At 39.8% G+C, this 26,748-nt stretch overlaps 1 protein-coding gene across 1 annotated transcript; it reads right to left on the reverse strand.

The window, feature by feature from the left end:
- Positions 1-7,810, reverse strand: foxi2 (forkhead box I2). Its single transcript, XM_071382379.1, has 2 exons — positions 7,243-7,810; positions 1-1,738 (listed from the first exon to the last, which is right to left on the reverse strand). The coding sequence occupies exons 1-2, from the start codon at positions 7,808-7,810 to the stop codon at positions 1,047-1,049; spliced, it is 1,260 nt and encodes a 419-aa protein (XP_071238480.1). The 3' UTR covers positions 1-1,046.
- Positions 7,811-26,748: the final 18,938 nt, after the last annotated feature.

The raw sequence follows: 26,748 nt of genomic DNA on the forward strand, positions 1-26,748 counted from the left end.
TTTCTACCTTCTTAACAACACTATCAACAAGGCAGGTCCTACAGGCCCTAGTTTCTACCTTCTTAACAACACTATCAACAAGGCAGGTCCTACAGGCCCTAGTTTCTACCTTCTTAACAACACTATAACAAGGCAGGTCCTACAGGCCCTAGTTTCTACCTTCTTAACAACACTAACAACAAGGCAGGTCCTACAGGCCCTAGTTTCTACCTTCTTAACAACACTAACAACAAGGCAGGTCCTACAGGCTCTAGTTTTGTCGCATCTGGACTACTGTTCAGTCGTGTGGTCAGGTGCCACAAAAAAGGACTTAGGAAAATTGCAATTGGCTCAGAGCAGGGCAGCATGGCTGGCCCTTGGATGTACACAGAGATCTAATATTAATAATATGCATTTCAATCTCTCCTGGCTCAAAGTACAGGAGAGATTGACTTCATCATTACTTGTATTAATGAGAGGTATTGACATGTTGAATGCACCAAGCTGTCTGTCTAAACTACTGGCACACAGCTCGAAAACCCATGCAGACCCCACAAGACATGCCACAAGAGGTCTCTTCACAATCCCCAAGTCCAGAACAAACAATGGGAGGTACACAGTACTACATAGAGCCATGACTACATGGAACTCTATTCCACATCAGGTAACTGATGCAGCAGTAGAATCAGATATAAAAAAACACCTTATGGAACAGCGGGGACTGTGAAGGAACACACACACACACACACACACACACACACACACACACACACACACACACACACACACACACGATAACATATGCACTATACACACGATAACATATGCACTATACACACACGTACACATGGATTTGGTACTGTTGATAATGTGGTAGTGGTGGAGTAGGGGTCTGAGGACACACAGTGTGTTGTAAAAACTGTGAATGTATTCTAATGTTTAAAAAAAATTAGAAACTGCCTTAATTTTGCTGGTCCCAGGAAGAGTAGCTGCTTCCTTGGCAGGAACTAATGGGGATCCGTAATAAATACGAATATAAAAACACGTTATACATTATACATTATACGCTACACGTCCGTGCCCTCTCTGGGGTATATTAGACCGTTGACGCTGAAGCTGTTGTAGAAGTGGCTGTTGAACTGTCCTGTCTGCCCCCCTCCGCTGAAGGTGTTGTAGAAGTGGCTGTTGAACTGTCCTTCCTGCCCCCCTCCGCTGAAGGTGTTGCAGTACACTCCTCTGTTGAAGTGAGACAGGCTGTCTGCTGGGTGACCGTGGACCTCATGGCCCGCTTCTGAGACCCCCGGGCAGTGACTGTCCTGGCCTGGGCCTGGGGTGTGGGTGGTGTGGTTGTGGTATGGGCTGCTATGGAGGGCTGTAATGTTCCTATTGGTCAGCTCGTTGACCAACCCCAGAGAGCCAGTCTGTCTGCTGGGGGGACCAGAGGCACCCAGGGGCCCGGAGCCCAGGGACCCAGAGCCCAGCCCAGCCATACTGCTGAAGAAGTTATTAAAACACGGAGCGCCGGACACCAGGCTTAGGGGGGAGGAGCTCTTATGACCCTCAGTGACCACCTCCATGTCTGGGGAGGCGGGGCCTAGGAGCTGGGGGCTGTCTAAGGTCTTGATGGGCGGGGCTGTTTGGCCGTCCTCTGTCTTGGTGCTGTTAGTGGAGTCGGAGCGACGTTTTCTCTTCCTCCTGAAGTTCCCGTTGTCAAACATCTTCTCACAGTTAGGATCCAACGTCCAGTAGTTCCCTTTACCTGGAACATGAAAAAAGACACGTTTTATTTTTCACATCAGTATTATGTACATATAATATAATTTACAGTATATTTATTTTCACATCAGTATTATGTACATATAATATAATTTACAGTATATTTATTTTCACATCAGTATGATGTACATATAATATAATTTACAGTATATTTATTTTCACATCAGTATTATGTACATTTTTATTTTATTTATTTAACCTTTATTTAACCAGGTAGGCAAATTGAGAACACGTTCTCATTTACAATTGCGACCTGGCCAAGATAAAGCAAAGCAGTTCGACACATACAACAACACATAGTTACACATGGAGTAAAACAAACATATAGTCAATAATACAGTGAAAAAAAAAAAAAAATAAGTCTATATACAATGTGAGCAAGTGAGGTGAGATAAGGGAGGTGAAGGCAAACAAATATATGTATAAATAAATAAAAATATAAAAGGCCATGGAGGCGAAGTGAGTACAACACAGCAAGTAAAATAAAAACTAAAAAAAAAACAATGGAATGGTTGGTTTGCAGTGGAAGAAAGTGCAAAGTAGAGACAGAAATAATGGGGTGCAAAGGAGCAAAATAAATTAATAAATAAATACAGTAGGTAAAGAGGTAGTTGTTTGGGCTAAATTGTAGATGGGTTATGTACAGGTGCAGTAATCTATGAGCTGCTCTGACAGCTGGTGCTTAAAGCTAGTGAGGGAGATAGGTGTTTCCAGTTTCAGAGATTTTTGTAGTTCGTTCCAGTCATTGGCAGCAGAGAACTGGAAGGAGAGGCGTCCAAAGGAAGAATTGGTTTTGGGGGTGACTAGAGAGATATACCTGCTGGAGCGCGTGCTACAGGTAGGTGCTGCTATGGTGACCAGCGAGCTGAGATAAGGGGGGACTTTACCTAGCAGGGTCTTGTAGATGACCTGGAACCAGTGGGTTTGGCGACGAGTATGAAGCGAGGGCCAGCCAACGAGAGTGTACAGGTCGCAGTGGTGGGTAGTATATGGGGCTTTGGTGACAAAACGGATGGCACTGTGATAGACTGCATCCAATTTATTGAGTAGGGTTTTGGAGGCTATTTTGTAAATGACATCACCGAAGTCGAGGATTGGTAGGATGGTCAGTTTTACAAGGGTATGTTTGGCAGCATGAGTAAAGGATGCTTTGTTGCGGAATAGGAAGCCAATTCTAGATTTGACTTTGGATTGGAGATGTTTGATGTGAGTCTGGAAGGAGAGTTTACAGTCTAACCAGACACCTAGGTATTTGTAGGTGTTCACATATTCTAAGTCAGAGCCGTCCAAAGTAGTGATGTTGGACAGGCGGGCAGGAGCAGGCAGTGATCGGTTGAAGAGCATGCATTTGGTTTTACTTGTATTTAAGAGCAGTTGGAGGCCACGGAAGGAGAGTTGTATGGCATTGAAGCTCGCCTGGAGGGTTGTTAACACAGTGTCAAAAGAAGGGCCAGAAGTATACAGAATAGTGTCGTCTGCGTAGAGGTGGATCAGAGAATCACCAGCAGCAAGAGCGACATCATTGATGTAAACAGAGAAGAGAGTCGGTCCAAGAATTGAACCCTGTGGCACCCCCATAGAGACTGCCAGAGGCCCGGACAACAGACCCTCCGATTTGACACACTGAACTCGATCAGAGAAGTAGTTGGTGAACCAGGCGAGGCAATCATTAGAGAAACCAAGGCTCGCCTGGTTCATCATTAGAGAAACATATAATATAATTGACAGTATATTTATTTTCACATCAGTATGATGTACATATAATATAATTGACAGTATATTTATTTTCACATCAGTATTATGTACATATAATATAATTGACAGTATATTTATTTTCACATCAGTATTATGTACATATAATATAATTGACAGTATATTTATTTTCACATCAGTATTATGTACATATAATATAATTTACAGTATATTTATTTTTCACATCAGTATTATGTACATATAATATAATTTACAGTATATTTATTTTCACATCAGTATTATGTACATATAATATAATTGACAGTATATTTATTTTCACATCAGTATTATGTACATATAATATAATTGACAGTATATTTATTTTCACATCAGTATTATGTACATATAATATAATTGACAGTATATTTATTTTCACATCAGTATTATGTACATATAATATAATTGACAGTATATTTATTTTCACATCAGTATTATGTACATATAATATAATTGACAGTATATTTATTTTCACATCAGTATTATGTACATATAATATAATTGACAGTATATTTATTTTCACATCAGTATTATGTACATATAATATAATTTACAGTATATTTATTTTCACATCAGTATTATGTACATATAATATAATTTACAGTATATTTATTTTCACATCAGTATTATGTACATATAATATAATTTACAGTATATTTATTTTCACATCAGTATTATGTACATATAATATAATTTACAGTATATTTATTTTCACATCAGTATTATGTACATATAATATAATGTACAGTATATTTATTTTCACATCAGTATTATGTACATATAATATAATGTACAGTATATTTATTTTCACATCAGTATTATGTACATATAATATAATGTACAGTATATTTATTTTCACATCAGTATTATGTATATATATTTTAATTTACAGTATATTTATTTTCACATCAGTATTATGTATATATATTTTCATTTACAGTATATTTATTTTCACATCAGTATTATGTACATATAATATAATTTACAGTATATTTATTTTCACATCAGTATTATGTATATATATTTTAATTTACAGTATATTTATTTTCACATCAGTATTATGTATATATATTTTAATTTACAGTATATTTATTTTCACATCAGTATTATGTACATATAATATAATTTACAGTATATTTATTTTCACATCAGTATTATGTATATATAATATAATTTACAGTATATTTATTTTCACATCAGTATTATGTACATATAATATAAATTACAGTATATTTTCACATCAGTATTATGTATATATAATATAAATTACAGTATATTTAGTTTCACATCAGTATTATGTATATATAATATAAATTACAGTATATTTAATCTATACAGGGCGTCTGGAAAGTATTCAGAACCCTTCCTTCAGTCCACATTTTGTTACGTTACAGTGTTATTCTAAAATGTATTAAATATTTTTATTTTTATTTATTTTTATTTTACCTTTATTTAACTAGGCAAGTCAGTTAAGAACAAATTCTTATTTACAATGACGGCCTACTCCGGCCAAACCTGGACGAGGCTGGGCCAATTGTGAGCCACCCTGTGGGACTCCCAATCACGGCAGGATGTGATACAGCCTGGATTCGAACCAGGGACTGTAGTGACATTTTGTAACCACCCAGACTCAGACTCCTTTGTCATTATGGGGTATTGTGTGTAGATTGATGATGGAAAAAAAACTATTGAATCCATTTTAGAATAGAAAATGTGGAAAAGGTCAAGGGGTCTGAATTCTTTCCGAATGCAATGTATATCCAATGAAGAACCGCAGAGAGACATGCTCATCTTGAGGATACCGCTGCTGGGACAAACAATATTACTGAGAAAAGAAATGAGGACTTGTGTAACGCCTGAAGGTTGTGTTGGGTGCAGCGACACTGACGAGCCTCTCCTTCCTTTATATGGAACGTACACATTCACACAAAGGGAGAGGAAAGGGGGATACCTAGTCAGTTGTACAACTGAATGTCTTCAACTGAAATGTGTCTTCTGCATTTAACCCTCTGAATCAGAGAGGTGCAGGAGGGCTGTCTTAACTAACATCCACGGCGCCCAGGGCAGAACGACAGATTTTTACCTTGTCAGCTCGAGGATTCGATCCAGCAACCTTTCAGTTACTGGCCCAACGCTCTAACCACTAAGATACCTGCCCACTGGGTGCACATTATCACCTGATACTCTGGCTTTTGATTTGGAATGATGCACTGATGAGGAAGCCAATGTCTTGGTAGCTATTCATTTTAGTGAGTGAGACAAGGGTTGGTGAGAATAGTGTCCTTCTCCCGGAATCTGTGTGCTCTGCTCTGCGCTCCAGGGTTAGGATTATCAAACCTTTTATCTATAACCTGCCATGGTAGGAAACTGACTGTCCACTCAGTATGCACGTGAAGCCTCTAATGACAAGCTGTAATCCCTAAAGTTTCCTATATCAAACTGTTGGGACGAACCTATAGAATAATATACAGAGCCTTCAGAAAGTATTCACACCCCTTGACTTTTCCCACATTTTGTTGTGTTACAAAGTGGAATTAAAATGGATTAAATAGTCTTTTATGTTGTTGTCAACGATCTACACAAAATACTCTGTAATGTCACATTGGAAGAAACATTCTAACATTTGAAGAAAAAGCACACGAACATATCTTGATTAGATAAGTGTTCAACCCCTGAGTCAATAGATGTTGGAATCCCCTTTGGCAGCGATTACATCTACCAATCGGTGCCTTTCTCTGCGAGGCATTGGAAAACCTCCCTGGTCTTTGAATCTGTGGTTGAAATTCACTGCTGGACTGAGGGACCTTACAGATAATTGTATGTGTGGGGTACAGAGATGAGGTAGTCATTCAACAATCATGTTAAACACTATAATGCACACATAGTGAGTCCATGCAACTCATTATGAGACTTGTTAAGAATATTTTTATTCCTGAACTTATTTAGACTTGCCATAACAAAGGAGTTTAATACTTATTGGCTCAAGATATTTCAGCATTTCATTTTTTATTAATTTAATTAATTCCACTTTGATATTATGGGCTATTGTGTGTAGGCCAGTGACACAATATCTAAATTTAATCATTTTTAAAATTAGGGCTGAAACACAACAACATTTGAACAACATTTGTAAAAAGTCAAGGGGTGTGAATACTTTGTGAAGGCTCTGTATGTAGTGCCACATAGTTCTACTTCCTGTGATAGAGCAGAAGGCCATTCATACATTATATATATATATATATATCATTATAATAATAATTATTATTATAATAAATAATAAATTATTAAGTATTATTATAGCCTATAATAATAATAATTATTATATTAGACTTCACATCCTAAATCTATGGAATATCATATAATACCAGTCATCGTCCTGCTAATAAGACTTTATATATTTGATTTTCACAAAATATGCGCTATAATACTTATTCTAGCCTTCAACATTGAGGGAACAATTTCAAAGTAGAAAATTAACAATTACCAGGATATGGGATAAGCCTTTATTTCATCCAACTGATTTTAACTGACACGATAGCCTGCAACCGGTCTACATCGAGATGTTCAATCGGTCATAGGAATACGCTTTTACACGTGTTTGTATAGGATTTGTAACGAACAGCTGAACATCACATAGCCTACCTGTGTCATTAACATATAACATAATATCTACAAATGAGCCCAGAACACTTATAGGTTACAAATAGGTGTTACAATAATATAATATAATTATAATACCTGGGTCGTCCTCATCGCGGGGCACCTTTTTAAAACAGTCGTTAAGTGACAGATTATGTCGGATAGAGTTCTGCCACCCCACCTTGCTCTTCTTGTAGAACGGGAAGTTATCAGCGATATACCGGTAGATCTGACTCAGGGTCAACTTCTTCTCGTGCACGTTCTGGATCGCCATGGCGATGAGCGCCGAGTAGGAGTAGGGAGGACGGACCAGCTTTAGCAACTCCTCCTGACTGGCGATGGATAGCCAACCCAGGTCTGGACCCCCGAACCCGGGCGGGTTGGTGAGGAACTGCCGCTGTGTCCCGTAGGAAGGCGGCATGAAGGATGCGGAGTTGACAGCGGGCCTGTTCAGCCAAAGGTATGGGTTCGGGGAGGATGTGTAATCTCCGAAGCCGTATCCAGACGGCCTCTGTGCGCCCTGGAAGGTCTGCTGGTGGTGATACATGCTTAAATTGTCGCAGTAGACTGCCATCTCCGGCGGCTCCTGGGTGCCCTTAGGCTGGGGTTGGAGAGAGCTGGCGGCTGGAGAGGAGGTGTGGTGGACTGAAGGGTCGACGGAGTTCATGCTCCACGCGGGAGGACAACCCCAAGACGCTACAGTAACGGGTTAGAACGGGTTGGAACGGATGAACACGCAACGGCAGCAACAAGTACCAGAATTGTATAACTTCAGACCGACAGTTTCTCATTCAGACAGATCACCTCTAGAAGCCAATAAACACCCACTAACTGTCTGGGGGTGTGGTCACTGAACTTGAACCGACATGCAGAGGTGAGAAAGAGAAGAACTCGACAGTGACGGTTTCCTTAAAATATAATATCCATTGAAAAATATGACTTGAAAATGATTACAATTATCGTCAGTAGAATAGGTCTAATATATAAAATACTTCCGATTATTTTATCCAAAGCCTTAGCCTAAATGATACAAATATTCTCATTGTTGTTATAATTAGAAGGCTATTATTATTATATGTAGCTTCCGTCCCTCTCCTCGCCCCTACCTGGGCTCGTACCAGGTACCCTTTGCACACATCAACAACTGACACCAACGAAACATCGTTACCCATCGCTGCCTTTGCAGAGCAAGGGGAACAACTACTTCAACGACTACTTATAATAATATAAATATGCATTGAAATAGTTTTTAATAATAGACATTCAAAGCAGGTCAATTAACTTGTTTATTGAGAGAATAAATGGGAAATTAAAGGATTATACAATTGAAGTCGAAAGTTTACATACATTTAGTTTGGAGTCATTAAAACTCGTTTTTCAACCACTCGTTTTTCAACCACTTAACAAACTAAAGTTTTGGCAAGTCTGTTAGGACATCTACTTTGTGCATGACACAAGTATTTTTCCAACAATTGTTTACAGACAGATTATTTCACTTATAATTCACTGTATCACAAATTCAGTGGGTCAGAAGTTTAAATACACTAAATTGACTGTGTCTTTAAACAGCTTTGAAAATTCCAGAAAATGATGTCATGGCTTTAGAAGCTTCTGATAGGCTAATTGACATAATTTGAGTCAATTGGAGGTGTACCTGTGGATGTATTTCAAGGTCTAACTTCTAACTCAGTGCCTCTTTGCTTGAAATATTGGGAAAATCAAAAGAAATCAACCAAGACCTCAGAAAAAAAACTGTAGACCTCCACAAGTCTGGTTCATCCTTGGGAGCAATTTCCAAATGCCTGAAGGTACCACGTTCATCTGTACAAACAATAGTACGCAAGTATAAACACCATGGGACCACGCAGCCGTCCGCTCAGGAAGGAGACACATTCTGTCTACTAGAGATGAACGTACTTTGGTGCGAAAAGTGCAAATCAATCCCAGAACAACAGCAAAGGACCTTGTGAAGATGCTGGAGGAAACAGGTACAAAAGTATCTATATCCACAGTGAAACGAGTCCTGTATCGACATAACCTGAAAGGCCGCTCAGCAAGGAAGAAGCCACTGCTCCAAATCTGCCATAAAAAAGCCAGACTATTGTTTGCAACTGCACATGGGGACAAAGATCATATTTTTTGGAGAAATGTCCTCTGGTCTGATGAAACAAAAATATAACTATTTGGCCATAATGACCATCGTTATGTTTGGAGGAAAAAGGGGGAAGCTTGCAAGCCGAAGAACACCATCCCAGCCGTGAAGCACGGGGGTGGCAGCATCATGCTGTGGGGGTGCTTTGCTGCAGGAGGGACTGGTGTATTTCACAAAATAGATGGCATCATGAGGATGGAAAATTATGTGGATATATTGAAACAACATCTCAAGACAACAGTCAGGAAGTTAAAGCTTGGTCGCAAATGGATCTTCCAACTGGACAATGACCCCAATCATACTTCCAAAGTTGTGGCAAAATGGCTTAAGGACAACAATGTCAAGGTATTGGAGTGGCCATCACAAAGCCCTGACCTCAATCATATAGAAAATGTTTGGGCAGATCTGAAAAAGCATGTACGAGCAAGGAGGCCTACAAACCTGACTCAGTTACACCAGCTCTGTCAGGAGGAATGGGCCAAAATTCACCCAACTTATTGTGGGAAGCTCGTGGAAGGCTCCCCAAAACGTTTGACCCAAGTTAAACAATTTAAAGGCAATTCTACCAAATACGAATTGAGGGTATGTAAACTTCTGATCCACTGGGAATGTGATGAAAGAAATAAAAGCTGAAATAAATCATTCTCTCTACTATTATTCTGACATTTCACATTCTTAAAATAAAGTGGTGATCCTAACTGACCTAAGACAGGGAATTTTTACTAGGATTAAATGTCAAGAATTGTGAAAAACTTGAGTTTAAATGTATTTGGCTTAGGTGTATGTAAACTTCCGACTTCAACTGTATATTTATATTTGTTTTATTCTTCAGTTTAAATTATTCTGATTATTAATTCATATTATTATTATGATCATCATCAGTGTTAGTAGGATCGGTATAACATAAGTAGTATTATTACCATTAGTAGGATCGGTATAACATAAGTAGTATTATTACCATTAGTTGGATCGGTAGCATTATTACCATTAGTAGGATCGGTAGCATTATTACCATTAGTAGGATCGGTATAACACCAGTAGTATTATTACCATTAGTAGGATCGGTAGTATTATTACCATTAGTAGGATCGGTAGTATTATTACCATTAGTAGGATCGGTAGTATTATTACCATTAGTAGGATCGGTATAACACAAGTAGTATTATTACCATTAGTAGGATCGGTAGTATTATTACCATTAGTAGGATCGGTACTATTATTACCATTAGTAGGATCGGTAGTATTATTACCATTAGTAGGATCGGTATAACACCAGTAGTATTATTACCATTAGTAGGATCGGTAGTATTATTACCATTAGTAGGATCGGTAGTATTATTACCATTAGTAGGATCGGTAGTATTATTACCATTAGTAGGATCGGTATAACACCAGTAGTATTATTACCATTAGTAGGATCGGTAGTATTATTACCATTAGTAGGATCGGTAGTATTATTACCATTAGTAGGATCGGTAGTAGTATTACCATTAGTAGGATCGGTATAACACCAGTAGTATTATTACCATTAGTAGGATCGGTAGTATTATTACCATTAGTAGGATCGGTAGTATTATTACCATTAGTAGGATCGGTAGTATTATTACCATTAGTAGGATCGGTAGTATTATTACCATTAGTAGGATCGGTATAACACCAGTAGTATTATTACCATTAGTAGGATCGGTAGTATTATTACCATTAGTAGGATCGGTAGCATTATTACCATTAGTAGGATCGGTAGTATTATTACCATTAGTAGGATCGGTAGTATTATTACCATTAGTAGGATCGGTAGGATTATTACCATTAGTAGGATCGGTAGTAGTATTACCATTAGTAGGATCGGTATAACACAAGTAGTATTATTACCATTAGTAGGATCGGTAGTATTATTACCATTAGTAGGATCGGTAGTAGTATTACCATTAGTAGGATCGGTAGTATTATTACCATTAGTAGGATCGGTATAACACCAGTAGTATTATTACCATTAGTAGGATCGGTAGTATTATTACCATTAGTAGGATCGGTAGTAGTATTACCATTAGTAGGATCGGTAGTGTTATTACCATTAGTAGGATCGGTAGTATTATTACCATTAGTAGGATCGGTAGTATTATTACCATTAGTAGGATCGGTATAACACCAGTAGTATTATTACCATTAGTAGGATCGGTAGTATTATTACCATTAGTAGGATCGGTAGTATTATTACCATTAGTAGGATCGGTATAACACCAGTAGTATTATTACCATTAGTAGGATCGGTAGTATTATTACCATTAGTAGGATCGGTAGTATTATTACCATTAGTAGGATCGGTAGTATTATTACCATTAGTAGGATCGGTAGTATTATTACCATTAGTAGGATCGGTAGTATTATTACCATTAGTAGGATCGGTAGTATTATTACCATTAGTAGGATCAGTAGTATTATTACCATTAGTAGGATCGGTAGTATTATTACCATTAGTAGGATCGGTAGTATTATTACCATTAGTAGGATCGGTAGTATTATTACCATTAGTAGGATCGGTAGTAGTATTACCATTAGTAGGATCGGTAGTATTATTACCATTAGTAGGATCGGTATAACACCAGTAGTATTATTACCATTAGTAGGATCGGTAGTATTATTACCATTAGTAGGATCGGTAGTATTATTACCATTAGTAGGATCGGTAGTATTATTACCATTAGTAGGATCGGTAGTATTATTACCATTAGTAGGATCGGTAGTATTATTACCATTAGTAGGATCGGTATAACACCAGTAGTATTATTACCATTAGTTGGATCGGTAGTATTATTACCATTAGTAGGATCGGTAGTATTATTACCATTAGTAGGATCGGTAGTATTATTACCATTAGTAGGATCGGTAGTATTATTACCATTAGTAGGATCGGTAGAATTATTACCATTAGTAGGATCGGTAGTATTATTACCATTAGTTGGATCGGTAGTATTATTACCATTAGTAGGATCGGTAGTATTATTACCATTAGTAGGATCGGTAGTATTATTACCATTAGTAGGATCGGTAGTATTATTACCATTAGTAGGATCGGTAGTATTATTACCATTAGTAGGATCGGTATAACACCAGTAGTATTATTACCATTAGTAGGATCGGTAGTATTATTACCATTAGTAGGATCGGTATAACACCAGTAGTATTATTACCATTAGTAGGATCGGTAGTATTATTACCATTAGTAGGATCGGTAGTATTATTACCATTAGTAGGATCGGTAGTATTATTACCATTAGTAGGATCGGTAGTATTATTACCATTAGTAGGATCGGTATAACACCAGTAGTATTATTACCATTAGTAGGATCGGTAGTATTATTACCATTAGTAGGATCGGTATAACACAAGTAGTATTATTACCATTAGTAGGATCGGTAGTATTATTACCATTAGTAGGATCGGTAGTATTATTACCATTAGTAGGATCGGTAGTAGTATTACCATTTTTAGGATCGGTATAACACAAGTAGTATTATTACCATTAGTAGGATCGGTAGTATTATTACCATTAGTAGGATCGGTAATATTATTACCATTAGTAGGATCGGTAGTATTATTACCATTAATAGGATCGGTAGTATTATTACCATTAGTAGGATCGGTATAACACCAGTAGTATTATTACCATTAGTAGGATCGGTAGTATTATTACCATTAGTAGGATCGGTAGTATTATTACCATTAGTAGGATCGGCAGTATTATTACCATTAGTAGGATCGGTAGTATTATTACCATTAGTAGGATCGGTAGCATTATTACCATTAGTAGGATCGGTAGTATTATTGCCATTAGTAGGATCGGTAGTATTATTACCATTAGTAGGATCGGTAGCATTATTACCATTAGTAGGATCGGTAGTATTATTACCATTAGTAGGATCGGTAGTAGTATTACCATTAGTAGGATCGGTATAACACCAGTAGTATTATTACCATTAGTAGGATCGGTAGCATTATTACCATTAGTAGGATCGGTAGTATTATTACCATTAGTAGGATCGGTAGCATTATTACCATTAGTAGGATCGGTAGTATTATTACCATTAGTAGGATCGGTAGTAGTATTACCATTAGTAGGATCGGTATAACACCAGTAGTATTATTACCATTAGTAGGATCGGTATAACACAAGTAGTATTATTACCATTAGTAGGATCGGTAGCATTATTACCATTAGTAGGATCGGTATAACACAAGTAGTATTATTACCATTAGTAGGATCGGTAGTATTATTACCATTAGTAGGATCGGTATAACACAAGTAGTATTATTACCATTAGTAGGATCGGTAGTATTATTACCATTAGTAGGATCGGTAGTATTATTACCATTAGTAGGATCGGTATAACACAAGTAGTATTATTACCATTAGTAGGATCGGTAGTATTATTACCATTAGTAGGATCGGTAGCATTATTACCATTAGTAGGATCGGTATAACACAAGTAGCATTATTACCATTAGTAGGATCGGTATAACACCAGTAGTATTATTACCATTAGTAGGATCGGTAGTATTATTACCATTAGTAGGATCGGTAGTAGTATTACCATTAGTAGGATCGGTATAACACCAGTAGTATTATTACCATTAGTAGGATCGGTATAACACAAGTAGTATTATTACCATTAGTAGGATCGGTAGTATTATTACCATTAGTAGGATCGGTAGCATTATTACCATTAGTAGGATCGGTAGTATTATTACCATTAGTAGGATCGGTAGTATTATTACCATTAGTAGGATCGGTAGTATTATTACCATTAGTAGGATCGGTAGTATTATTACCATTAGTATGATCGGTATAACACCAGTAGTATTATTACCATTAGTAGGATCGGTAGTATTATTACCATTCGTAGGATCGGTATAACACCAGTAGTATTATTACCATTCGTAGGATCGGTATAACACCAGTAGTATTATTACCATTAGTAGGATCGGTATAACACCAGTAGTATTATTTCCATTAGTAGGATCGGTAGTATTATTACCATTAGTAGGATCGGTAGTATTATTACCATTAGTAGGATCGGTAGTATTATTACCATTAGTAGGATCGGTAGTATTATTACCATTAGTAGGATCGGTAGTATTATTACCATTAGTAGGATCGGTAGTATTATTACCATTAGTAGGATCGGTATACCATCTTATTATATTATAAGTAGTAGAATTAATTTAATTATACTAATTAAGTAATATATATTTTTGTAATTATAGAATTATGCCTATAAAGAATATGACAATAACAAATAAGATGAATAATAATAATATAAGTAATAAGACATTGTAATAATACATTATAATAATACATTATAATAATACACTATAATAATAAGTAATAATACGACATTATAATAATACAATATATTAAATCATTATAATAACACATTGTAATAGTACATTATAATAATACAATATATTAAATCATTATAATAACACATTGTAATAGTACATTATGATAATACATTATAATAATCCCACTTTTTTGTTCTTGAACTCATCATTTTGATGAGCTTTTAGTTGAGGAAACATTGGATTAGAATGTTCATTTTTCACAGGGGACATCTGTCTTCAGTTTCAATATTTTAATAAAGTGGTACAGTGTATAGTGTGTGTTTAAATTGAAGACTGTGGGTATATAATGGTGACAAACTGTTGCCTCTCACATCACCCAACATTAATTATAAATTATATGAGTATAGGCCATAGGCCTAAATGTCGGATAGGCTCATCAGTTTTATAAAGCAGACATCTAAACGGATACGACATACACTGAACAAAAATATAAACGCAACATGCAACAATTTCAAAATGAGCATTTGCCGACTGAAGTCAGTTACAACACCGAACTGCAGTCAGGTCAAGACCCTGGTGAGGTCGACGACCACGCAGATGAGCTTCCCTGAGACAGTTTCTGACAGTTGTTGAAAAATGTGGATGGATTATCTTGGCAAGGGAGCAATGCTCACTAACAGCGATGTAAACAAATTTGTGCACAACATTTGAGAGAAAACCAGCTTTTTGTGTGTATGAAACATTTCCGTGATATTTTATTTCAGCTCATGAAACATGTGACCAACACTTTACATTGTACATTATATTTTTGTTCAGTTGGCCAATAATAAACAATGTGGCGTTTGTCAATTTAATTAAAAACCGTCATCGTAGACATTAGTTGTTCAGTGGGCTAACAGTTGCTGCAGTCTAGCTCTTGTCCAGTATCGAAAATACACCTGTGGCCTTCCTGTCAAACAACATCACTTGAAATCTCTGATCCTGTCCGCGATGACTCTGTGATCCATCATCAGGTTTATATATAGACGCTCAAAAAAAAATCTATTAACCAACGGTCTTGCAATCTTAAAAATCAATGCTTATATTTGAACACATTTCACAGTGGGAGAATTAAAAGTAATCCTATCGAATTTACAGCCTGCAAACTCAGACCCTTTTTGTTTTACACCAACTATAATATCTTGCTATAAAAAGACTGGTCACATTTTAGAACACGAAAACACAGATGGTGTATGTTCTAATAGATGTCAATCTGTGTTAGCAAAGCGCTCCCTACTGTTGGCCGACTGATGTTGGAGGAAAACAACAGTAATACATGACACAGTGCACAGATGAACCAACAGATGGTGCTGTGTCTCTTCTCTCTCCTCTGCGACCGTCACATTCTGTTGTGTAGTTTCACGCTTTCAAGTTTTAATGTCACGTGCACAAGTACAGTGAAATGTCTTTCTTGCTCTTTCCCAACAATGCAGTAATCAATATCAGTAGTACTTTATCAGTTGTACTTTATCAGTAGTACTTTAAAATAAAGTAGAACAAAAACACACCAGAAATAGAAATATGAGAGAATATGAGAAGGTATGTCAGCTTCACTACATGACCAAAAGTATGTGGACACCTGCTCGTCAAACATCTGATTCCAAAATCATGGGCATTAATATGAAGTTGGTCCCCCCTTTGCTGCTATAACTGCCTCCACTCTTCTGGGAAGGCTTTCCACTAGATGTTGGAACAATGCTGCAAGGACTTGCTTCCATTCAGCCACAAGAGGATTAGTGACTTCGGCACTGATGTTGGGCAATTAGGCGTTCGATGGGGTTGAGGTCAGGGCTCTGTGCAGGCCAGTCAAGTTCTTCTACACTGATCTCTACAAACCATTTCTGTATGGACCTCGCTTTGTGCACAGGGGCATTGTCATGCTGAAACAGGAAAGGGCCTTCTCCAAACTGGTGCCACAAAGTTGGAAGCCCAGAATCGTCTAGAATGTCATTGTATTCTGTAGCGTTAAGATTCTCCTTCACTGGAACTAAGGGGCCTGAACCATGAAAAACATCCCCAGACCATTATTCCTCCTCCACCAAACATTACAGTTGGCACTATGCATTGGGGCAGGTAGCGTTCTCCTGGCATCCGCCAAACCCAGATCTGTCGGACTACCAGATGGTGAAGGGTGAAAGAGAAGGCGTTTCACTCCAGAGAAGGCGTTTCACTCCAGAGAAGGCGTTTCACTCCAGAGAAGGCGTTTCACTCCAGAGAACGCGTTTCACTCCAGAGTCCAAAGACGGCGAGCTTTACCCCACTGCAGCCAACACTTGGCATTGCGCATGGTGATCTTTGGCTTGTGTGCGGCTGCTCGGCCATGGAGACCCATTTCATGAAGCTCCAGACGAACAGTTCTTGTGCTGACGTTGTTTGCAGAGGCAGTTTGGAACTGTATAGTGAGTGTTGCAACCAGGCGTTTCAGTCCTCGGAGGTCCCGTTCTGTGAACTGGTGTGGCTGAGACGGTGTTTTTTATACACCCGTCGGCAACGGGCTGAAAAGACGTGACGTTTAATACATTTTTCTTTGGATACACATGTTCTTGCAACGTTCTCACGAAGTGTGTCAGCAACGGGTGTGGCTAAAATATCTGAATCTACTGACTTAGAGGGGTGTCCACATACTTTTGTATATATAGTGTATATTGCTAAAAGTGAGAGTAAGGGTGACTGATGGGTCTCAAACCCAGTCCACCAGCACCAATGACAAACACCCTAACCACTGTGACAAAGGGATATCTCTAAGGCATCTTCTTATTGGGCCAGTATAGTTAGGCCATGTGTATGAAACCATCCTCCCTTTGTATAGATCTGAAACAACTGGATAGGTGTAAGCAATACACTTTGAAGTAAATCTCAGCTCTGTTAACTTCTTACTTTTAAGAAAATATTTGTTTGATCATAGTGATTCCGGGGTATAATGAAAACAGTTTATTATGCCAACCAACATTAGACAACTATTCAGAAAGCTCTTTAAGTAGATGAAATCAATGATGGAAAATAGTCAGATAAACTGACAGGGACATGCTGGCGTAGCACGAAGATGTAAGTACCAAGAGGTTGTAAATTCAAATCCCAGGTGAGGACATATTGAATAATATCTGTGTAATAAAGAACATAAACAGTGTAATCATGTATGTGAAATATGTCAGTTGAAAACTGAAACTAAACTTTGTTCCAAGATGGCATAGCAGTCAGACGTCCTTTGTCCTCGTCTTGTCGTGTCCCGTGTATATATATATATTTAAACTTTTCTTCGCATATTTTTTAATATATATTTTTTGAAAAACTCAACTTCAAAACACTCTCCTGCAACCCGCCTCACCAATTAAAATAAAAAGTATTATTCACCTCAAATCTGACATCCACAACAGAAGCTAGTAAGAAGTTAGCCAGTTCACATCTCCATCCCGAACTACAACATTTTCAGACAAGATAGAACGGCCAAAGGGGGCGGAGTTGCAATCTACTGCAGAGATAGCCTGCAGAGTTCTGTCCTACTATCCAGGTCTGTACACAAACAATTTGAACTTCTACTTTTAAAAATCCACCTCTCTAAAAACAAGTCTCTCACCGTTGCCGCCTGCTATAGACCACCCTCTGCCCCCGGCTGTGCTCTGGACACCATATGTGAACTGATTGCCCCCCATCTATCTTCAGAGCTCGTGCTGCTAGGTGACCTAAACTGGAACATGCTTAACACCCCAGCCATCCTACATTCTAAGCTTGATGCCCTCAATCTCACATAAATTATCAATGAAACTACCAGGTACAACTCCAAATCCGTAAACACGGGCACCCTCATAGATATCATCCTAACCAACTTGCCCTCTAAATACACCTCTGCTGTTTTCAAACAAGATCTCAGCGATCACTGCCTCATTGCCTGCATCCGTAATGGGTCAGCGGTCAAACGACCCCCACTCATCACTGTCAAACGCTCCCTGAAACACTTCAGCGAGCAGGCCTTTCTAATCGACTTGGCCGAGGTATCCTTGAATGATATTGATCTCATCCCGTCAGTAGAGGATGCCTGGTTATTTTTAATTTTTAATTTTTAAATGGCTTCCTCACCATCTTAAAAAAGCATTCCCCATTCAAGAAATTTAGAACTAGGAACAGATATAGCCCTTGGTTCTCTCCAGATCTGACTGCCCTTAACCAACACAAAAACATCCTATAGCGTTTATGCATTAGCAACTAACAGCCCCCGTGATATGTAACTTTTCAGGGAAGTTATAAACCAATATACACAGGCAGTTCGAAAAGCCAAGGCTAGCTTTTTCAAGCAGAAATTTACTTCCTGCAACACAAACTCAAAAAAGTTCTGGACACTGTAAAGTCCATGGAGAATAAGAGCACCTCCTCCCAGCTGCCCACTGCTCTGAGGCTAGGAAACACTGTTACCACCGATAAATCCACTATAATTGAGAATTTCAATAAGCATTTCTCTATGGCCATGCTTTCCACCTGGCTACCCCTACCCTGGTCCTTTCCACCTGGCTACCCCTACCCTCCTTTCCACCTGGCTACCCCTACACTGGTCATTTCCACCTGGCTACCCCTACCCTGGTCCTTTCCACCTGGCTACCCCTACCCTCCTTTTCAGTGTGTGCTAGGTTACCAGCCGGTCCTGGCACCGTGGCATCACAGCCAGATCGAGGCTCCTGCGGTGGATGAATGGTTTCGGCACTCGGAGGAGACATGGGACGCTGCTCATGTGCGGCTACAACGGGCCGTCAGGGGGCAAAAGGCGAGTGCCGACCGCCACCGCAGTGAGGCCCCGGTGTGTGGGCTATACTCGGCCTTGTCTCAGGATGGTAAGTTGGTGGTTGAAGATATCCCTCTAGTGGTGTGGGGGCTGTGCTTTGGCAAAGTGGGTGGGGTTATATCCTTCCTGTTTGGCCCTGTCCGGGGGTTTCTTCTGATGGGGCCACAGTGTCTCCAGACCCCTCCTGTCTCAGCCTCCAGTATTTATGCTGCAGTAGTTTATGTGTCGGGGGACGGTCAGTTGGTTATATCTGGAGTACTTCTCCTGTCTTATCCGGTGTCCTGTGTGAATTTAAGTATGCTCTCTCTAATTCTCTCCTTCTCTCTTTCTTTCTCTCTCTCGGAGGACCTGAGCCCTAGGACCATGCGTCAGGACTACCGGGCATGATGACTCCTTGCTGTCCCCAGTCCACCTGGCCTTGCTGCTGTTCCAGTTTCAACTGTTCTGCCTGCGGCTATGGAACCCTGACCTGTCCACCGGACGTGCTACCTGTCCCAGAACTGCTGTTTTCAACTCTCTAGAGACCGCAGGAGCGGTAGAGATACTCTTAATGATCGGCTATGAAAAGCCAACTGACATTTACTCCTGATTATTATTTGACCATGCTGGTCATTTATGAACATTTGAACATCTTGGCCATGTTCTGTTATAATCTCCACCCGGCACAGCCAGAAGAGGACTGGCCACCCCTCATAGCCTGGTTCCTCTCTAGGTTTCTTCCTAGGTTTTGGCCTTTCTAGGGAGTTTTTCCTAGCCGCCGTGCTTCTACACCTGCATTGCTTGCTGTTTGGGGTTTTAGGCTGGGTTTCTGTACAGCACTTCGGGATATTAGCTGATGTACGAAGGGCTATATAAAATAAACTTGATTTGATTTGATTTGAGTCTTGGTGGTTCCAAACTTCTTCCATTTAAGAATGATAAGGCCACTGTTTTCTTGGGAACCTTCTTGGGAGCGCTACGGACAATTCCTTCGACCTCATGGTTTGGTTTTTGCTCTGACATGCACCTTATATAGACAGGTGTGTGAGATGCCGTACCCGACAGGGTAAGAAGAAACGACTACCAGAGGCAGAGGGGACTGTTCACACGGTCCCAGTACCCACGGGACTGAGTGTCTTTAATTTATCAAGCAAGATATTGAGCCCTTCCCATGTCTCCTTGCTTAATAAAGGGTTATCCTTTGTGCCTACAACCCAGTGCAACGATTTCGATGTGAAGGTAGACATGTTAAAGTTTTTTAGATACATCTGTTGAAGGGAATACTTGAGCTCCCATAATCCTCCCATCTGTGAAACTTCAACTGAACATGTAGGTCGTTCACCTGCACATACTCTGACTCATTTTTAGAAGTAAGAGTTACTTTGTACCTCCAGCCAATCGCAATCACTTTATTGAGACATATTGCAGACTCGTAGAAACATGAGAACATATCTTTCCATGATTTACCTAAGGCAGAAAAAACAAACTGTGCTTGATTTACAATCAGCCCTGCTGATAAGGGTGGGTCGGTTGTACAATCCGATACGTCAGTCCTTACCCGCCCTGCTGATAAGGGTGGGTCGGTTGTACAATCCGATACGTCAGTCCTTACCCGCCCTGCTGATAAGGGTGGGTCGGTTGTACAATCCGATACATCAGTCCTAGCCCGCCCTGCTGATAAGGGTGGGTCGGTTGTACAATCCGATACGTCAGTCCTAGCCCGCCCTGCTGATAAGGGTGGGTCGGTTATACAATCCGATACGTCAGTCCTTACCCGCCCTGCTGATAAGGATGGGTCGGTTGTACTATCCGATACGTCAGTCCTTACCCGCCCTGCTGATAAGGGTGGGTCGGTTGTACAATCCGATACGTCAGTCCTTACCCGCCCTGCTGATAAGGGTGGATCGGTTGTACAATACGATACGTCAGTCCTTACCCGCCCTGCTGATAAGGGTGGATCGGTTGTACAATACGATACGTCAGTCCTTACCCGCCCTGCTGATAAGGGTGGGTCGGTTATACAATCCGATACGTCAGTCCTTACCCGCCCTGCTGATAAGGGTGGGTCGGTTATACAATCCGATACGTCAGTCCTTACCCGCCCTGCTGATAAGGGTGGGTCGGTTGTACTCATGGATAGGACAGTTTATGTAAATGAGTGTCATAGACAGCTGCTTGACAACACCTTTTACCAGAAACTCAGAAGTGACCCCACTTCCCAATTTCAGAACACTATCTTTACTGTCCTAGATGGGTATTTAACTTCTGGTCAGATAACCAAAAAATAACAGGACTTTTTGGTTATTCAACACCATAAAATTGCCACTTTCTATACTTTGCCAAAATTACAAAAGAATGTTACAAAACCTCCAGGGCGCCCTATTGTAGTGGGCATTGATGCAGTAACGGCCTCTTCGTCGACTTTTGTTGACTTTATTATTAGACCACTCGCAGAACAGCTCCCCTCCTTTGTAAAGGACACCAGCAGTATGATCTCAGAACAGCTCCCCTCCTAAAGGACACCAGCAGTATGATCTCAGAACAGTTCCCCTCCTTTGTAAAGGACACCAGCAGTATGATCTCAGAACAGCTCCCCTCCTAAAGGACACCAGCAGTATGGTCTCAGAACAGCTCCCCTCCTTTGTAAAGGACACCAGCAGTATGATCTCAGAACAGCTCCCCTCCTAAAGGACACCAGCAGTATGATCTCAGAACAGCTCCCCTCCTAAAGGACACCAGCAGTATGGTCTCAGAACAGCTCCCCTCCTAAAGGACACCAGCAGTATGGTCTCAGAACAGCTCCCCTCCTAAAGGACACCAGCAGTATGATCTCAGAACAGCTCCCCTCCTAAAGGACACCAGCAGTATGGTCTCAGAACAGCTCCCCTCCTAAAGGACACCAGCAGTATGGTCTCAGAACAGCTCCCCTCCTAAAGGACACCAGCAGTATGGTCTCAGAACAGCTCCCCTCCTAAAGGACACCAGCAGTATGGTCTCAGAACAGCTCCCCTCCTAAAGGACACCAGCAGTATGATCTCAGAACAGCTCCCCTCCTTTGTAAAGGACACCAGCAGTATGATCTCAGAACAGCTCCCCTCCTAAAGGACACCAGCAGTATGGTCTCAGAACAGCTCTCCTCCTAAAGGACACCAGCAGTATGGTCTCAGAACAGCTCCCCTCCTAAAGGACACCAGCAGTATGGTCTCAGAACAGCTCTCCTCCTAAAGGACACCAGCAGTATGGTCTCTATTATTGAATCTCTTGATCCTTTTCCTGAGAACACTTTGTTATTTTTGATGTTGAGTTGTTATTCACTAATATTCCACACGAGGGCGGTATTGAAGCTATGGAACATTTTCTTCTGCAACGTGACCCTAATGAACTATCTTCCAGTGCATGCATTATAACATTGGCTGAAATAGTACTCACACATAACTACCTCATGTTTCTAAATGATTTCTTTATTCAGACGAAGGGTACTGCCATGGGATCCCCTATCCCCTAAAATTCTTGCCTAACGTTACTATGTGGAAACGGTACATTCATATTTCTGTTCTATGGAGGAGTGATGCAGAACAGCTCCAGGCGTTTCCATGCTTTCTTTAACTCCTATTCTGAGCACCTGAGATGTATTATGCAGTCTGACGCACGTCAAATCAGTTTCCTTGATCTTCTGATCTTGTGTGAGGATAATGTTCTATACACTGATCTTTACAGGAAACCTACTGATCGTAACAGTTTCTTGAGGGCTGATAGTTGTCACCCGCTTCCCTTGAAAAACAGTTTGCCCTACAGCCAATTCTGTCAAATCAAAAGAATTTGCAAAAAACAATAAGATTTCGACAGAAATATGGCTGAGACTCTAAGAAAGTTCTTAACAAAACGAGACATGATCTCTTTCGAGGACAGTCTCGCAAAAAAGAAGCAATCTTGCGTTCTAACTACCCACTATTCAAAGCGCTCTGAACAAATTAAGGGAATCGTTCACAAACATTGGCACATTCTAAGATCCGATGACCGCATCGGTAACGTGTTTTCGGACCTTTCCCTTGGAGATCGATTGGGATGGAACACGTCACCCTCCCTAGGAGAGGGGGTGACCTCGACAATGTATTGTTAAAACGAGCGGCTGCTGGAAATTTTACTTAAAGACCCTTGCTCCCTTCTGTCTCAATGTCGACTTTGATTTGAAGCCATTATTGTGATTATTGTGATTTTGCTATTCATTGTAAATGTTTGTAGGCCTATGTAGCCAAATTGTATCTATTATCATATGCTATCCATTCATGTTTTTTGTAATGTTCTTCTTATATCTGAGAATTAACCAATGATATCAGGCCACACCTGACACCTGTGTGTATCCTTTGACACTATATAAACTAGTGACTCCACAGTGTTTGTCATTATGATTAGACACCTGTGTGTGTCCTTTAGAGTAGAGTATCTCATGATAAGCTGTAGACCACACTATCTAACTCGAGAGTTTTCATCTATAGTCTCCGTAGCTGTCTATTTACCACCACAGACCGAAGCTAGCACTAACACCTCACTCAATGAGCTGTATGCGGCCATAAGCAAACAGGAAACAATCCCCCAGAGGTGGCGCTCCTAGTGGCCGGGGACTTTAATGCAGGGAAACTTAAATCCGTTTGACCTCATTTCTACCAGCATGTTACATGTGCAACCAGAGGAAAGAAAATCTAGACCACCTTTACTCCACACACGAGACGCATACAAAACTCTCCCTCTGTCACGTTCGTCATAAGGATCGGACCAAGGTGCAGCGTGGTATGCGTACATTCTTCTTTTATTAAAGAAAGAACACTGAACAACAAAACGAACTAAACGTGATGCTATATGAATAGTGCAGACAGGCAACTAAACATAGAATAAGAACCCACAAACACCAACGGGAAAATGGCTACCTAAATATGATCCCCAATCAGAGACAACGACAAACAGCTGCCTCTGATTGGGAACCATATCAGGCCACCACAAACATACAAATACCTAGACAATACAAAACTCCTAGACAATACAAAAACCCTAGACAATACAAAAACCCTAGACAATACAAACCCCTAAAACTAGCGTATCCACCCTAGTCACAGCCTGACCTAACCAAAATATAAAGAAAACAGAGATATCTCAGGTCAGGGCGTGACACCCTCGCCCTCCATTTGACAAATATGAGCATAGTTATATCCTCCTGATTCCTGCTTACAAGCAAAAATTAAAGCAGGAAGCACCAGTGACTCGATCAAAAATTGTCAAAGACCCCAGCCACCCCAGTCATAGACTGTTCTCTCTACTACCGCATGGCAAGCAGTACCGGAGTGCCAAGTCTAGGACAAAAGGCTTCTCAACAGTTTTTACCCCCAAGCCATAAGACTTCTGAACAGGTAACCAATCGTTACCCGGATTATTTACATTGTGTGCCCCCCCAACCCCTCTTTTACGTTGCTGCTACTCTCTGTTTATCTTATATGCAGTCACTTTAACTATACATCCATGTGCATACTACCTCAATTGGCCCGACCAACCAGTGCTCCCGCACATTGGCTAACCGGGCTATCTGCATTGTGTCCCACCTCCCCCCAACCCCTCTTTTTACGCTACTGCTACTCTCTGTTCATCATATATGCATAGTCACTTTAACCATACCTACATGTACATACTACCTCAATAAACCTGACTAACCGGTGTCTGTATATAGCCTTGCTACTCTTATTTCAAATTTTTACGCTACACCGTACATTATCAAATTCTTCAACTACATGTTGGTTCCGTTGACACACACTTGAGAAATGGACATACTTTTTTTAACAGTTTAATTACAATACAAAAACTCTTCCAGCTCTTGAACACATTTCTACCTTCAAATAAACACATTTCTACCTTCAAATAAACACATTTCTACCTTCAAATAAACACATTTCTATCTTCAAATAAACACATTTCTACCTTCAAATAAACACATTTCTACCTTCAAATAAACACATTTCTACCTTCAAATAAACACATTTCTACCTTCAAATAAACACATTTCTACCTTCAAATGAACACATTTCTACCTTCAAATAAACACATTTCTACCTTCAAATAAACACATTTCTACCTTCAAATAAACACATTTCTACCTTCAAATAAACACATTTCTACCTTCAAATAAACACATTTCTACCTTCAAATGAACACATTTCTACCTTCAAATAAACACATTTCTACCTTCAAATAAACACATTTCTACCTTCAAATAAACACATTTCTACCTTCAAATGAACACATTTCTACCTTCAAATAAACACATTTCTATCTTCAAATAAACACATTTCTAGCGATAAATGTGTTAAACTATAGACATGGTATATAAGGGGTAATACTCCTTCCACCTCATTGATTATTTTCCATAGAACGCACAGTGCTTCATTGATTATCTCAGACACATTGTATTGCATTGGTTAGCATAATTTGAATGAACATTTTACATTACCATGGCAATCCAGCATCATCTGAATTAACATTTTACATTACCATGGCAATCCAGCATCAGTTGATATAACATTCTACATTACCATGGCAATCCAGCATCAGTTGATAGAACATTCTACATTACCATGGCAATCCAGCATCAGTTGATAGAACATTCCAAAATACCATGGAAATGATTGCATCACAATACCAGGCAGCCATTGGGAGTGTTCCCATATCTCATGAGTTTACCAGTCATTTGCCAGGGTTCCAAGTCCAAGTTCCAAGTTTCAATAACCCTACACATCAATCTTTCCCTCTCTTCCACATGCCAGTACTTACAATACATCAACACGTGCTTCTCTGTTTCATCAACCATACAGTCCATACACAAACCATTCACATGCTTGCCAACCAGATGTCATAGGTGCAATCAAGCAAGCACCACCTCTTCCTTCCTAATCTGACCCTTGAATCTTGGTGTCATAGTTCTTCCTGGCACCAGAGGGCAGCAGAGACCTCCCTAGAGACTTTTATTGGACTCATTATTTCATGATTGTGTTGTGTCCCTGTTAAAAGAGGTGTGTTTTGCAGAAGCTCGAATTGTTTACCGTGTGCATTCGTTTCCTGCGTGAGTTTTTCGAGACTTAGTGTTTGTTGTTTTTCTAGTGTACTGTGATCCTGTGGCTACTGTTTCTCAGTAAAGTATTTATGTTCATCTTTAACCACTGATTCCTCGTTTGGTCTCTTCTCTGCACCAGGGTTCAACCTCACCACGTCAAACTTGGTCCACGGACCTTTCTGTGGAGGGCATATAAATGCTGGCCCTTGGGCTCTCTGTCCCACCTCT

The sequence above is a fragment of the Salvelinus alpinus genome, chromosome 34 (assembly GCF_045679555.1).
Source record: "Salvelinus alpinus chromosome 34, SLU_Salpinus.1, whole genome shotgun sequence".
NCBI classification, from domain to species: domain Eukaryota; kingdom Metazoa; phylum Chordata; class Actinopteri; order Salmoniformes; family Salmonidae; genus Salvelinus; species Salvelinus alpinus.